The sequence below is a fragment of the Amia ocellicauda genome, chromosome 3 (genome assembly GCF_036373705.1).
Source record: "Amia ocellicauda isolate fAmiCal2 chromosome 3, fAmiCal2.hap1, whole genome shotgun sequence".
In the NCBI taxonomy this organism is placed as follows: Eukaryota; Metazoa; Chordata; class Actinopteri; order Amiiformes; family Amiidae; genus Amia; species Amia ocellicauda.
Window position 1 is genome coordinate 39,493,772 of NC_089852.1, and position 15,801 is coordinate 39,509,572.

The following is a 15,801-nucleotide window of genomic DNA, read 5'->3' on the forward strand; positions in this document are numbered from 1 at the left end:
AGCTCCTTATTGTAACTGCTATTACTGATGCATACTACTTCTTAACCTAAATTCTACTAATACAAATAATCAATTATATTAACCTGCATACTACCATAAAAATAATACATATAAAAATCATATCATACAGTACAGTCACATGCAATATCTTCAGATACTTTAAATTCTAGTTGATTATTTCAGAACACATAGGAACAAAAGTAAATAAACAACAAATTGACGTAAGAATATACTGTTCACAACTGAGTAAAAGTGAACAGCACTGATTGAAAGACAATTCAAGTTGAACAAATGTCTGGGGAATTCCAGCTTTGTGAAACATATGCAATATTAATATGTGCAGTTCACAAATGTAATGCAGAACCGTGATGGGGATGTTAACCATGCCTGCTCTTAGGTGGTATTTTGTTTTATTAAAATGTATATTATTATTTGCAGTAGCAAATAAGTGTGGGTGAATGGCAAAGTTTGAGTAAGCTATACGAAACTACATTTCCCATCATGCATTGTAAAAGCAGCGTGCCGTTTGATAACACGTGATATCAATCGCCAAATCCGATTGGGTAGAGCTTAAATCACGTGTGTGAATCCAGCCAATAGACCGGTCACGACAGGGAAGCGAGTTGAATTCCGGAAATGTGAGGATGAAGAGACAATGAATGTCAAACATGCTGGTTTCTCTGTGAATGTTGAAGAAAAGTTCCACATATCAGCTGGCCTTCTAGCTTGGCATGCACTTGTATTAATGGTTACATTTTAAAACGGACTACCGGTAGTTTGAATGTGACGTAACACAACTGCCTTAAATTGTATTAATTATTATGAATCAATATATTGCATTATAGTTGCAAACGCGTAGCCTAATAATTAGAACCGCAATGTTACCGATCATGTTGTCTGCTCTTACGCGGGGTCTCCGGGTCGCTGGTCAGGCAGTTTTAAGCGGTAGACGTTATTGTAAGAAAACATCAGCAACACGAATTTGTAAAGCACTTTCGAGTCGAGACCTGGGAAGAGATATAAAAATACAGGTGAGATATTTATTTCATTTGATGTTTAACACCGCTCTGTGCAGATTGTAGGTGTTATTACTATTGACATTAAGGTTATAATAAACAACCACATCAACTCTCCAATATGAAAATGCTTCAGCGAATGGCTGGACCAAATCACAGCTTAGTTTGACCTACTCGCCAATTGCGAAGTACGAACCTGTGTATCCGATCCCATTTTAATTCATTGTCTGAAGCCACTTTCTGCTACTTCGATCAAAACAATTAGGTCATTGTGATATGTGATATTCTCTCAAGTTACAGAAGTGGCAGTAGGCGACCTATAGATGTAATATAATAGTGTGTAGTGTCAGGCCTCTCACTATCACAATTAGGAATCAAGATTCTGAATATTATTTAGGTGTCAGGGTAAATCTGGGGTTAAGATTTGCATGTTTAAGCCAGTAGACAATTGTTGTAATCCAAAATTACACCAACAACAACTTAAAAAAAAACAAAAAATCTATTCAATGAGAACATGTTACCTTTTAGCATTTCAATCCATTTAAGTAGTGCAATTGGGGTTGCATTGGGTTCCGGGTTAGAGTTAAACTGAGAATACAGAATTAGAGAAATTGTCAACATTTCTTTAGCAGAATGGTTTTGTGTCAAATCCTTGAAAGGGGTGTGTGACCACAGGATGGGAGTACCAGCAGTTCAGCCCAATGATTTGCTTGCTTCCCCTTCAGGGCTATGTCCGTTCTATGCAAAAAAAGAAAAAGCACCTGTTTCTCCATGTCAATGATGGGAGCTGCCTTCAGAGTCTGCAGGTAGTCGCCAGTTCAGAGATGTATGACAGGTATGTCCTCAGACGGGATGTGGTTAAAAACTTTACCCTTAAATTGTATGCCCCCCACCCCCCACATCACTGCCAATAAAATGCTATTTAGTGCACTAATAAACAATCACACTTTCTCATTATTCTACTCTCTCAGTAATGAGTTGTTAAATTACACTTCGTTGTAATTATCATATAATTCACTCCTTAGCATTTCCCTCAATGTATGCATCACTAATTCACTGTTTTTCTCATGTCATCTTGCATCCACAACCCCCCGCTGGTATAGAACCACAAAACATTACAAAAGCGTACATTTAGCATCTTCAAGTTGTTGTTTTTTTCTCAATACTTGGCTGAATTACCCTCTACTTTGATCTTGGATCTTTTTCTGCAAATTATACACAATTAACAAATAACCACATAATGTTGTGTCTCTGTCACTTTCTGCACAGCTGTGCATTCATGATCACACTAATGTTACGTTTTCGGTTTGGCCACTGACTTGAAGCAAGGATTTCACAATTTACTCCAGTCGTTTTATTAGGAAATTGGTCAATTCATCAATTCATTTTAAGAAAAGATTTTGGAATTCTCTTAGGCAACCAAGAGGATTTAGCCCTCAATTGACATTAGCGACCCCTCTTGACTTGATCTAGAAAATACATGCTCTTAATGGCAGAACTTAAGTCACTTTTGAACAAGTAGGCTACACTTTTTATATTGCAAATTCAATATTTGTTTGTTTAAATACATTTCACTAGTGATAACCTTTTCACAAATTTCATTAATCAAAGTTTGGTGATTATTTGCGCTGTGTATTGTTGTCCCATTGAGAGTGTATTGAAGCATTTTTGTCGATTGTGTGTGCAGTGTGGTTGTGCAGATGCAGATCTGAGGATATTCCACGCTACATAGGCCTGTGAAATAGCTCTGGTCAAGACAAAAGTGTCAGCATTTCAGCCAACATTATCATCAGCTCAGTGTTGACCCTTTATCATTTGAAATTATGCGGCATGAAAGTAGATACTGAAAAGCTGCAACGAAATCGGTGACTGGATGAGGCAGTCTTTCCTGTTTCATTATGGAAATGAGAACCTGCTCATCCATAATGTTTCCAAATGTTGGTATTCCCAGCGAGAGTCTACCTGGATAAATAGAGATACTGACTGCAGCATTTTAGTTTTATAAATAAAATGAATACTGCTCACAGCATCTGATTTTTCCAAATATTTTTCTTCTGCTGAAGTAATTCAGCCACATGAATTCTATTACTGACAGTTGAAAGCGGTCAAAACTTTTTTTGTGTGCATATATAATTTATATCTACCTATAAATAGATATAGAAATGACATACCTATAGCTAAATTAGATAATCATTTATATCAAATCTGTTTTTTAATTTATTATTATATAGATTCTAGAAAAACCTCTACATACCTTAATACTGTCACAGTGTGTCATTGAAACTGGTATTTCATATTTTTTGTAGTGTTTGGTATTCTTTGTGTTGTGTATGGCATGTTATTTACTGAGATTGCATTCACTTGGTAATACACCCTCATTTTTGTTTTACAAAGTCGCCTTACATTTGGAAGTACTGTTGAAATAACAGGAAGCCTGGAAAAAAGTCCCCATCAGAAACAGCCTGTGGAACTGCAGGCACAGCACATCCAAGTGATCAGAGAGGGTCACCCTGTGGTAAGCTGTAAATCCTATGGTTTATATCCAGTACACTATGCTGATCTCAGTGGATTTTACCTCTCCGTACCCAAAAGTTTGGAGTAGTGATTAAATCGTTTTTGGAGGGGATACCTAAATGGGGGTAATACACACATTGCATTGCAGTGCAGCAGTTTGTGGTATACATATATAGCAGCACTCATTCCATGTTTACTTCAGAAAATAGCTTGTTTTAATTACATATTTTAAAATATACACTACCGGTCAAAAGTTTTAGAATACCTTCATTTTTCCAGTTTTTAATTGAAATTTGTGCAGTTTAATGTCTCAGTGTATTCTTTCTACAATGGAAATCAAATGCTGTTTGGAAAGCTTTTCCCAACACTGTTGCAGAAGTTCCCACAAATGTGTTGCACTTTTTCTTTCGTCCTTCTGTCCAGTTCATCCAATGTTTTGGGTCATTATCTTGCTGTAGGATGAACCCCTGACCAACTAGAGGAAATACGCCTGGCGCTGTAAAATGCTGTGGTAACCGTTTTGGTTCAGGGTGCCACTCACTCTGTGCAAGTCGTTGTCTCTGCAGCAAAAGAGCCCCAGACCATCACCATCAACTGAGACTTGCTTACTTCGACCAGTGTGAAGCTGTTGTCCTGTGAGCCGCCTCTCACGCAAGCTGTTGACTCTCAGAAACTTGTCTTCTGATTGTGTTGTGGCTTTGGTTCTGCCAGCCCTCTTCCTGTCAGGGTTTCCTCCAGTTTCCAAGTGCCTTTTTATGGTGTAGGAAACTGTACTTAAAAACTGTGCTTAAATCTCAATAAAAACTGGAAAAATGGGGGTGTTCTAAAACTTTTGACTGGTAGTGTATATTTTTTGTATATGATTGAGGTTTCAACCAATGTTGCTTTCCTCATAAGACTAACTTACTCTGATCTGGGGTGTGTTTAAACACTATGACCAGATCGTCAGGTCCTCTGGTTGTGTGTTTTTGCTGTGTTTTGGGGAATATGAGACTCGGTTCTCAGTCGTAACCAGAGGTATTGTGGGATACTTTTAAGATGGGGTCTTTGCAAATGTCTTAGGTGAAATTTGAATCTTGAAATGCTCCAGCAGTTAAATTAACTAAACTTAATGAAAAAGAAACATGACACATTACATTGTTGTGTATATTGATACCAAATTAGCCTGGCTAGGGGCACACTTTCCTGGTTGTGCTGCTTCTCACAGCAAATCTGCTACTGATTCAGACTTGTCTCTAGTTTGATTGCACGTTAACAGACGTAGACCGAATGACTGTGGAGGTTTCGTTGGGCTGCGCTAAGCCAATCAGTTCAGCTCCAGGCTCAACCACGCCCATAATCCCGCCCCATATGTTAATGCTATCCAATCTCTGCCCCTACTTTGCATTTAATTTTGGCACTCTTTTTGCAGAGCCATCATGTAAAACAGAACACTGACGAGCTGCAATGCAATGTGTGTATTGCATTCAATTCAGTCACTGTCATCGCATCTGCTTTGAGCAATGTAAAGCATTAGTTTTACATTTACTTGTGGCACTGAAATACTACAATGCTATAAAGCAGTTAACAGGGATTTAATTATGGCACGACAAATTTGCAACGTCCTGTAATGCAATATGCAGATAATTGTTCTTTTTCAACATATGTATTGTTTTGTACTTTGGCACTAAAATGCTTCCATAGATACAGTGGGTGACATAGTCGGTGATTAAGCCTTCCTGTTTATTTAATGTTCTTACTTTAAATACAAGTTTAAGTAAAACTTATTTTAGCAAATTGGCTACATTATGAGGATAATAGGGGTGTGCTTCTATTAGGTCATGCTCATCTATTAGGATGAAAACAGTATTTCCAAATGATCTGTACGTGGATTCAGTGATAACCTGTTTATTGCCATTGAGATTCGTTTGTGCTGGTTAGTGTTACGTACTCCAGCAGACCCACACCAGCTTTCTAGGGATTCTGGTAAATACTGGAGATGACTACAATCCCTGCAACTGTGGGTTGAATTGAAGAGGGATTTGGGGATTGTATCATCGTGCTGCATAGAGTTAAAGAAGAATGGTTATCCTTCAGTCTTTCAAAACTTTAAAGTGGCACAGTTTTCCTACTGAGCCCTTTGAGGCCCCATAGAATCTGTTGTACCACACTGAGCCAACAGTTCTTCTAAAAGAAAAAAAGAAATAAGTGGACAAACCTGACTTGTTCGGTATTTCCTCCTGTCATTGACCAGCCACTATTTATTTTACTTCTTAAAATGTGTACAATGCTCTGTGAACTTGTATTACTAAACTTAAATTAAATTCACACTTTTGCATTGTTATTTTGTGTTTAAAAAAAAATACATGTTAAAGCAATGGAAAGCTAACCACATACCTTGTCTGACTTATGTGTGTTTTAAATTGTTTCTAAATTTATAAAAGTATTTTTATGTTTTATTTTTTTTTAGAATTTTCCTTTTAAAGTAAAGGAGAAGCATTCTCTGGAATACATCAGACAGTTCCCTCATCTACGCTGCAGGACTGAGATTTTCAGTTCTCTGATGAGAATACGAAGTGAAGCCACTTCTGCCATTCATTCTTTCTTCAAGGTAGGACTCTGAAGATCCCCTTCCCCTCTTTGTTGCTCAAACATTACTTTAGGATCAATACAAAATGCCTCTTTGTAGTAAACTTTCTCTTCAGCTTATTTTTGTATTGATTGACAAGTTGTTGACAAAAAACTATTTTAGAAAGCCATTTAAATATCCCAAACTGTTACAGATCAGCCTCTTGCATTTAGAAATCTGTAGCAAAATCCAATCTTAGAACCACCAATAAATAATTTTGTATTGTGAATATTGCTGTTGGGCTACAAGGATAAACTCTTGCACACCTAAAAGCATACACAAAATATTTCAGATATAACAAGTGCAATGAAGGGGTCTCCGTAGTTGCTCACTCCAGATGGAATTGCTACAGAGTGTGTAGTAGATTTATGAAATGCGCAGCATTAACTAATATGTCCATATATTGATCATCTGTGACATTTTAATTTCTCAGGTTCATTACTCTCAAATTTAAATACTTTTAATTAAAGTGTCAGGGGTGAAGAAATCACTACTATGTGTCACAATATTATTACTGTACTGGAAACAAATAAAAACTTTATTGCATCTCTGTCTAAAAATAGAAGGCCTACAAAGAGCTCGAGTGAGATTTTCATAGATGAAGTAAGTGAATGTAACAATGCGCAAGTTAAAATGCTCCAGTCATCTGTTTGCAATATTTAAACATGTATAATTATTATACTTTAACGTATTATAAACTTGGGGTGTCATTGAGAAAGCGACTGCATTACCATATTATGACAATATAATTTTAATTTTAAACGCACTGACCTGAGCAGAGGACTTTTTTGACACGAATGACAAGAACATTCTTTTTGCACATTTGTTTGGCCAGGTGGGCCTGAATATGGAAACCCTGGTCCATGTACATTCAAACCATAGCTACTTAATTTCAGCAAATATGAGCCTGTCTTAATACCAAACACATCCGTGAATGTTAGAACAGTAGACATTAGGTCAAGCAGTAGCTCATAAAATAATTACATTCAGCATTGCTTTATTCCTAATGCATTGGACTCTGGACAGAGATGGTCTCCCTCTCAATATCAGCTATCATACCTACATAGACTGCTTGCAGTTACCTTACAGTTAATAAAATAAATCACGTTATTGTAAACTGTCCCTTCCCACTGCAGAATACAGAGACAGTGTGCGATCTACAAAAATAACGTGCCATTCCTAAATTGTTGCCTATTTCCAGCCCAACGTGCTGCGTTAATCAAGTTCAGTATTTATGTAGAATCGCAGTAGTACCACGGGCTTTGAAACAGTACAGTCCGGTCCCAATTTTCTATGGATTTCTCCACCCCTGATAGTATAGTATTATAATAGTATTAGTAATAGTTTTGGGTTTGGGCTATAGTTAGGTTTCCAAGTAAACTTTGACTTTCATTAAATTTGAGGTCTGCAGCATTTAGTCCTCTTTGTCTGACTACAAATTAATGAAAGTCACTACCACTTTCTGACCACAAAGAGGCACTATAGAACAATATGAGTGCTCTGTGCCCACTCATTGAATTGCAAAGATGACTCTTTACAAAAAGCTAATGAAAGCATATTCAAACTTAAATTAAGCATTGTCTTCATATGTCTGAAATATATTGCTATTAACAACCAGCTCACTATAGAAAGAGCATAATTAAGGTGTTATAGCCGTAAAGAATAAGTCACTTACTTGTAAAACGAAAAGAGCTAAGGAAGTAAGCATTAACTTTCAAATGAGCAAACAATTAAAGTAAACAATTGTTTGCATTTGTATTTTCTGTTTCTCTAATTGTTTAGGATAATGGCTTTGTGCAGATCCATACCCCTGTTATCACTTCCAATGACTGTGAGGGTGCTGGGACAATGTTCCAAGTTGAAGTAAGTACAGCACCCACATTGTGCTCTAAACAGGCTCTGTCTGGAGTCAGTGATTAAATACAATTTTGACAATTGTGGCATTTATTTTGATGAAGTAGCCTACAGAGATAGGTAGCTGGTCTTATTTTACCTACAGAGAGCTCAGTATTCAGTAGATGTACAATTTATTCCCTCTGAAACTAAGACACCATATGACTGAAGGGTGATTAAAAATGCCTTGAAGGGAAGAACATGCAATCCCTTTTAGGGGCAGATGTAGGAGGTAAGTGCACAGCTGTGGCTGTTTCCTCTTTCCAAACAACTGCTTTCCTGTGAACACAAGGGGCTGGAAATTGAGTGTGTGAATAAGTTTTGTGTGACATGTCTACTAACAGAATTAGAAAAAGCCTCAGGCCTGAATTAATCTATCTGCTTAGTTGGTAGCACGGAAGGACCTCAGGAATGTTATGTAAGACAGAAAATGTAATGGTATTTATTCAGAACTGAAACATTGATAATAATGTCAGGCACTTTGCAGCGCTAAACCCACAGTGAAGAATGTGCTGCTTACCTGACCTGATCTACTTTAAGCAGGTGGCACACATGCAGACAGACAGCAGCAAAGCGCTTCCCACCAAAAATACTGTTAAATACCATTTCAATCAGTAATAGCCAAACAAAATGTATAATTTTCAATGTAATACAAAGAGCTTCCCAGGTCTCTCTGGGGTCCGTGGTTCTCCATTCCAGATAAACTGTAGCCATAGATGTGTGGGTTGACTGGTGTTTCCTTGCCTCCAGCCTCCAGTCGGAGAGAGGGGTCAGGATGCAGAGCAGGGCCACTTCTTCTCTGCCCCCGCGTTTCTGACGGTGTCCGGGCAACTGCATCTGGAGGTTATGGCCGGGTGAGGGACGCACACTCCGGTTCTGTCTCCAGGGGTGCTATGCTTCCTGGCACTTTGACATCACTTCCTCCTTTCATCTGTTCTAGATGCTTTTAGAAGTTTAGAAGGCCCTGTAAGAAAAAATCCACAGAGGTTATAGAAGAAACCCTGACAGCAGGCTGAACTTTCTGAAGAGTTAAAATCACAACAGGATCTTGAGCCAAATTGAATTTCAATCAGTTATTCATTAAAACTAGCTCTTGGGAAGATGGTAATGGTAGATGGGTAGTGTAGAACTTACAATTTGCCTTTCTGCTCCATTAGTACAATTCCTTTTTTATTTTTATTTTTCTAGTTAGCTGAACATTTGATATAATGCAGTGACACAGTATGGTGGATGTCATTTTCCAAGCTATAGATATTCTGCAGCAGATTAAGCTTTTAGGCACTTCTCCTGTTTGTGCTTGTGCTGTATATCATACATTTTGCTTTTGGGGATTGATTTTAATACCACCACACTATAATTGATTGCTTTTCAACTGGCAGTTGTCTTTAAAGGGCAACATTTTTTAACTAGAATAGATGACATTAATGTCTTATACATATTCTTATACATAACATGATTTGTAGTCCATTTCAATTAAATTAATGGGTGTCTTTTAAGGCCATTCCAGATAGAAAACACAAAACAACAAAGGCTGCAGCAAATTCAATTAGAAACTGTATGCAGTATATTAAGTAATAGTATGTTAACATGCACCTGGGAACAAACAATTATTTTACTTAGCTTTGCATTTTGAATTTCCATTCACATGCACATCATTATTTACTTCATCAACAGAGCAGAATCTCATGACTTTGTTTTAAAGTACACTCGGCTTTCAGATAAGTTGAAGTTTCCTATTGTCATTAAAGGGTTGTGTGATGTGTTATAGGAAGACGTCATATATACACTCACCTAAAGGATTATTAGGAACACCTGTTCAATTTCTCATTAATGCAATTATCTAACCAACCAATCACATGGCAGTTGCTTCAATGCATTTAGGAGTGTGGTCCTGGTCAAGACAATCTCCTGAACTCCAAACTGAATGTCTGAATGGGAAAGAAAGGTGATTAAAGCAATTTTGAGCGTGGCATGGTTGTTGGTGCCAGACGGGCCGGTCTGAGTATTTCACAATCTGCTCAGTTACTGGGATTTTCACGCACAACCATTTCTAGGGTTTACAAAGAATGGTGTGAAAAGGGAAAAACATCCAGTATGCGGCAGTCCTGTGGGCGAAAATGCCTTGTTGATGCTAGAGGTCAGAGGAGAATGGGCCGACTGATTCAAGCTGATAGAAGAGCAACTTTGACTGAAATAACCACTCGTTACAACCGAGGTATGCAGCAAAGCATTTGTGAAGCCACAACACGTACAACCTTGAGGCGGATGGGCTACAACAGCAGAAGACCCCACCGGGTACCACTCATCTCCACTACAAATAGGAAAAAGAGGCTACAATTTGCACAAGCTCACCAAAATTGGACAGTTGAAGACTGGAAAAATGTTGCCTGGTCTGATGAGTCTCGATTTCTGTTGAGACATTCAGATGGTAGAGTCAGAATTTGGCGTAAACAGAATGAGAACATGGATCCATCATGCCTTGTTACCAGTGTGCAGGCTGGTGGTGGTGGTGTAATGGTGTGGGGGATGTTTTCTTGGCACACTTTAGGCCCCTTAGTGCCAATTGGGCATCGTTTAAATGCCACGGCCTACCCGAGCATTGTTTCTGACCATGTCCATCCCTTTATGACCACCATGTACCCATCCTCTGATGGCTACTTCCAGCAGGATAATGCACCATGTCACAAAGGTCGAATCATTTCAAATTGGTTTCTTGAACATGACAATGAGTTCACTGTACTAAACTGGCCCCCACAGTCACCAGATCTCAACCCAATAGAGCATCTTTGGGATGTGGTGGAACGGGAGCTTCGTGCCCTGGATGTGCATCCCACAAATCTCCATCAACTGCAAGATGCTATCCTATCAATATGGGCCAGCATTTCTAAAGAATGCTTTCAGCACCTTGTTGAATCAATGCCACGTAGAATTAAGGCAGTTCTGAAGGCGAAAGGGGGTCAAACACAGTATTAGAATGGTGTTCCTAATAATCCTTTAGGTGAGTGTATGTTGCCTGTATTTGAGCGCTCTGTTTCCATTTCAGGGCTTTTCCTTGTGTCTACACATTTGGCCCCGCATTTCGAGCGGAGAACTCCCGGAGCAGAAGACATCTCGCAGAGTTTTACATGGTGGAAGCGGAGATGTGCTTTGTAAACTCACTGGAGGATATTATGAGGGTAAATAAGGATTGTTTCATCTATGTACATTTGCAGTCTACAGTATTGCCCCCCATAACACGAAACAGTTATTCTCTAATTGGCTTAGTTTAATAAATAGTTTAAACTATACTTGTTTAAGAATTATATATTTTTAAATGTAGTTATCCTATTCACCCAAGACTTATAATTAAGAATCTAAACATAATGTCACTTACAAGTGTAAAGACACTTACATTTAGACAAATGCCAAGAATTGCTGAGGTTGAAGTTTTCTTGAACAGCTGACTTGTTGGTCAGCTTTCAGTTTTGTTTTGTTTTATTTTTGAAGTATCATTTTCCTTTACTAGAAAGAAGTGGTTTCTGAAAATACAGTACATCTAATTAATTAGAAACTAGTATTCTACATTTTAGTGTAGAAAGGGGAAATAAAGGAAGTCTGTTTGTGGTGTAAATTACTCATGATCGGTCACATTCTGCATTGACCTAATTGTCATTCGGTGTCTATTAATGGCATGTCAGGTGTTGCAGCAGACATCACTACATTATGGTTAAATTTCCTAACCAGGATTCAGTGAACATTACCTTACTGTGAACCCGTCTTGTTAGATGTCTCAGAGCTATTTTTCAGAAAATATGCATTGTACATATCTATCACTTTACATTGCTGGCACATAAAGAAGCATACAGGTGAATTCACAGATCGCATTTCCTTGATGTTCACTGTTCTTGATGAGCAGTCTCTGCAATGTCACACTGTGAAATATCCTCTGCAGATCAGATGGAGTTTCATGATATATTTTTTGTAGTTGTTCACAAGATTGTCTTGCCGTTTCCCCTCGAAGGTAATGGAGGACCTGTTCAAAACTGTGACAGAGGGCATTCTTTCCCAGTGTGCGGAGGATGTGGACTTCTGCCACGAGTACGTTTCACCGGGACATAAGGTAAATTGAAAATAGTCTCCTATCATTTCTTTGCCCTTGCTCTATTCTGGCTAACAGCTGGAGGACTAACATTTTGTTTTGGCATTCCAGGACAGATTGAATGACATGCTGAAGAAAAAGTTTACAGTGTAAGTGCTTTGGTGTGAGGCTTTCCCAATCACTTTAAGATTTTTGCTTTGAATCTTTTGCTTGAAATAAACTCTGCTTGTTCTTTAGGCTTTCATACACGGAGGCAATAGAAGTGCTGAAGAATAGTGCACAGACTTTTGCTTTCAAGCCAGAGGCAAGTACTTGTCAGTGTTGTCTATCCACAACTTTGCTGCATTGACAGGTCTCAGAATAGAGCCTTTTTAGCTCAGATATAGAAACAATGCTGTTGTGGTATTCCCATTTGATGGCAATAGTATGCATTGTGTTATCCCTTACATAATGCAGTATTAAATTACAGTGATTAGCTATTAAACATTCAAGGACTTTCCAGCTTATCTGTATGTGTGTGTACGCATGTATGATATGTGAGTGTGAAACCTGTGGCACAGTTAGTATGTTATTCTTAAACCATGTCTTACTCCAAGTCGGTCTCATTCTTATCAGTGGGGCTGTGATCTTCGGACTGAACATGAGAAATACTTGGTACAGCATTCCGGTAATGCTCCAGTCTTCGTCATCAACTACCCCTACGACCTGAAGCCTTTCTATGCAAGAGATAATGGCGACCAACCACAGCATACAGTAAGCAGATGTGACATGAGCTGTGCTGTAGTGTCTTCTTATTTGGACTGTGTGGAATCCACAGGGTTAAGTGTGGATAGAAGTTAAAATATATAGATAGAGCTGATATTACATCTCAGGACAGATATTTCAGCCTGATTCGTCTAGTATCACTTCCCTTGTCTCTTGGGGCCTGTTTTTCCAAACTCCCTGTGGCGTGTTTCAGTTTTTTCTCCTTCTTGTAAAGAGGATGTAAATAATAACTATTTTTAGACTTTAAGCAGCATTGATCTCACCAGGATGCATAATAAGTTATCTGACTGACAATAAGAATAAGAAGCAGCAGAAGAATAGGAAAAGCAATTGTCCACGTTTCAGAAAGTATTTCCTGTTTAAAGAATGCAAATCTACTAAAATGATTTATGCATCTATACAATCAGAATCCACCACAGACAGAAGTAAATGGTGACATGCAAGATGATCCCAGCAACAGGTAAGGTAATATGGGTTTGTTTTGGAGGGGTGATGTTTTGGTTTATTTTTCTTAGGTGGCTGCTGTGGACCTTTTAGTGCCGGGAGTAGGAGAGCTGTGCGGAGGGAGTCTCAGAGAGGAGCGATCTGAAATGCTGCGCTCACGCCTTGACAAGTAAGTAATGCTGCTTTAGGCATCACGTTTGTGGATAAGCATCTTCAACACAGGTCCACAGGTTCTCATGAAATACATAGTTATCCAGTTCAATGTAAGAGAGCCAAACAGATCTGACACCTTCAAGTGCTTAGGGATCATTTTTGATATCAGTCCCTTATATTTGAGAGCATTTTCAGCGTTATCTTTAAGACTGCTTTTGCAGCAAGGCTTGTTAAATTATGATATTAAACTAAAGTTTATGATTCAAGTTTGATCAAATCTAAGAACCGCTGCAGTTCTTTATGAGAACATAAGAACATAAAGTTTACAAACGAGAGGAGGCCTTTCGACCCATCGTGCTCATTTGGTGTCCATTAATAACCAAGTGATCCAAGGATCCTATCCAGTCTCTTTTTAAATGTTCCCAAATTTTCAGCTTCAACATTGCATTGTTTGTATATTCATCAAGCTATTTTCACTTTTGTTGTTTTTTTGTTTTGTTGTCTGTAGGGCAGGGATGAAGGATGCATACCAATGGTAGGAACACAATTAACTAAACAGTTACATTCAGTATGTGCTCATATATACATCTCTGTATTGTATTGCTAAGAGGGAAATTGGTGTTTTTTCTTGATTGTTTTTAAGGTACTTGGAGTTGGGTTTAGGACCGCATGGTGGATTCGGAATGGGATTTGAACGCTATTTGCGGTGCATCTTGGGAGTTGACAATATTAAAGATGTAATTCCATTTGCACGGTTTACTCATTCCTGTCAACTTTGAACAGAAGACAAATCTACCACATATAACAAGCTGTACACAAAAATGGTATTCCTTTGTTTTCTTGTCACATGGACTTTGAATGTTTTTTTTTTTTTTTTTTTTTTTTTTTTTTTTTTAATAAATGAATGATAATGTTCCAGAAAATGTATGCCAGGGTTTTTGTTAATGTATTTTCCCTTCACTCCTCTATGAGTGGTCAGTGTGCTAAAGTCAGTGATCAGTGAGTTTAATGTTATCTAGCTGCAGAACTGATACTTTCCTCAGCTGTATAATTTGCCTCAATTATATTGGAGTTTTTTAAAAGATTTCAGGTAGCAGCTTTTGATTTGCAGTAACCTTAACTTTGCTTTAATGTATTGCTAATTCCCCCTGATTCACATGTTTTGCATAGTGCTTAGTCGTCAAATCCGTTTTATTTTCCCCCCACAGTGCATTACAAAAAGTGTAATATTTAACATTAATGTTTCTCATTCATGTTTCCCATTCATGTGCCAAACAAAATTCTGAGAAATTGCAAAAGACAGTCCAAGTATTTTTCAGATTACTTAATACATTAATGAAAATCTAACATTTATAACATTGTGGCAATATGAGTTCTGTGGAAAATGGTCATGCTTGTAATACTGGGTAACTATTATTAAATGTCAAGTCTTGGATTTGTCAATAGCCTGGCTGGCCAGGAGAGTCCAGTGAATACTGCGTATGAATTAGATTCATTTTAAAGCCGTTAGTCAACATATATCCTAGGCTGTATAAGAGAATAAACACTGAAGTATAGGAAGCCACACACACACACACACACACACACACACACACACAAGTGTAATAAACATTGAAATGTTAAAGCACATTCAGTTTGGTAAACCTATTCACAACTTGAAGTTTCTTTTTCATTCACTAGATGGTGTCCTTCTTCTCTTTTGCGATCTCAGCTGCTTTGCCTTTGCAGTGCTAGTATGTGCTCAGTGCAGATGTATCAGTACAGCAGGGCATCAGCCGATTTATCCTGGCTTGTACTAAGATTTAATCATAACATCCCAATGGATGTTTCCTCCCAACAAGATCTCATTGCATTTCATTCCTCTTCAATAGGTTTGCCGTCTAACTTGTGTCCCAATCCTGTCTTGATTTGTAAAGCACATATACCACCCTTGTATATTGTTTCAATCATAATCATCTCATTTTCCAAATACTAACAAAATGTAAATATACATCAGAGTGGTCATTATTTTTTAAACAATTAAAGTGCAAGGTTGTTCTTATAACATGAAATCCCTCCTTTCACTTTTTGTTAAATCACACATCTGTTGAAGATTGGGCTAATGAACTGGCAAGCCGGGGTTTTAAAAACACATCAATATTTGTATTTTCTTTTGTACCAAGAGTACTTAAACTTTAGCTAGAAATGCGTGCAACCCAACAAGTGCCACAAAGCAAAACCACTTGATTTCACAATGACCAATTGTCAATTATATAAGGCAATTAATTGAATAAAGGACTTTAATATTGTTCACTGAGGGCATGTCCCTGCCTTGGACTCTTGTTTCTCTG

The 15,801-nt window shown here is 37.9% G+C and overlaps 1 protein-coding gene across 1 annotated transcript; it reads left to right on the forward strand.

Moving 5' to 3' along the window:
• Nucleotides 1-618: 618 nt before the first annotated feature.
• Nucleotides 619-15,761, forward strand: nars2 (asparaginyl-tRNA synthetase 2, mitochondrial). Its single transcript, XM_066699391.1, has 14 exons — nt 619-1,031; nt 1,742-1,851; nt 3,411-3,531; nt 5,980-6,120; nt 7,921-8,001; nt 8,782-8,885; nt 11,075-11,207; nt 12,032-12,130; nt 12,221-12,258; nt 12,347-12,413; nt 12,725-12,862; nt 13,390-13,487; nt 13,980-14,006; nt 14,115-15,761. The coding sequence occupies exons 1-14, from the start codon at nt 879-881 to the stop codon at nt 14,248-14,250; spliced, it is 1,446 nt and encodes a 481-aa protein (XP_066555488.1). The 5' UTR covers nt 619-878; the 3' UTR covers nt 14,251-15,761.
• Nucleotides 15,762-15,801: the final 40 nt, after the last annotated feature.

What these genes read in the sequence shown, in the direction of transcription:
- nars2 (XM_066699391.1), top strand. Translation starts at nt 879, where the DNA reads ATGTTACCGATCATGTTGTCTGCTCTTACGCGGGGTCTCCGGGTCGCT. An exon ending in TCAGAGAGGGTCACCCTGTG is followed by an intron (nt 3,532 to 5,979) that starts GTAAGCTGTAAA and finishes ATTTTTTTTTAG; the next exon opens with AATTTTCCTTTTAAAGTAAA. An exon ending in CTGCGCTCACGCCTTGACAA is followed by an intron (nt 13,488 to 13,979) that starts GTAAGTAATGCT and finishes TGTTGTCTGTAG; the next exon opens with GGCAGGGATGAAGGATGCAT.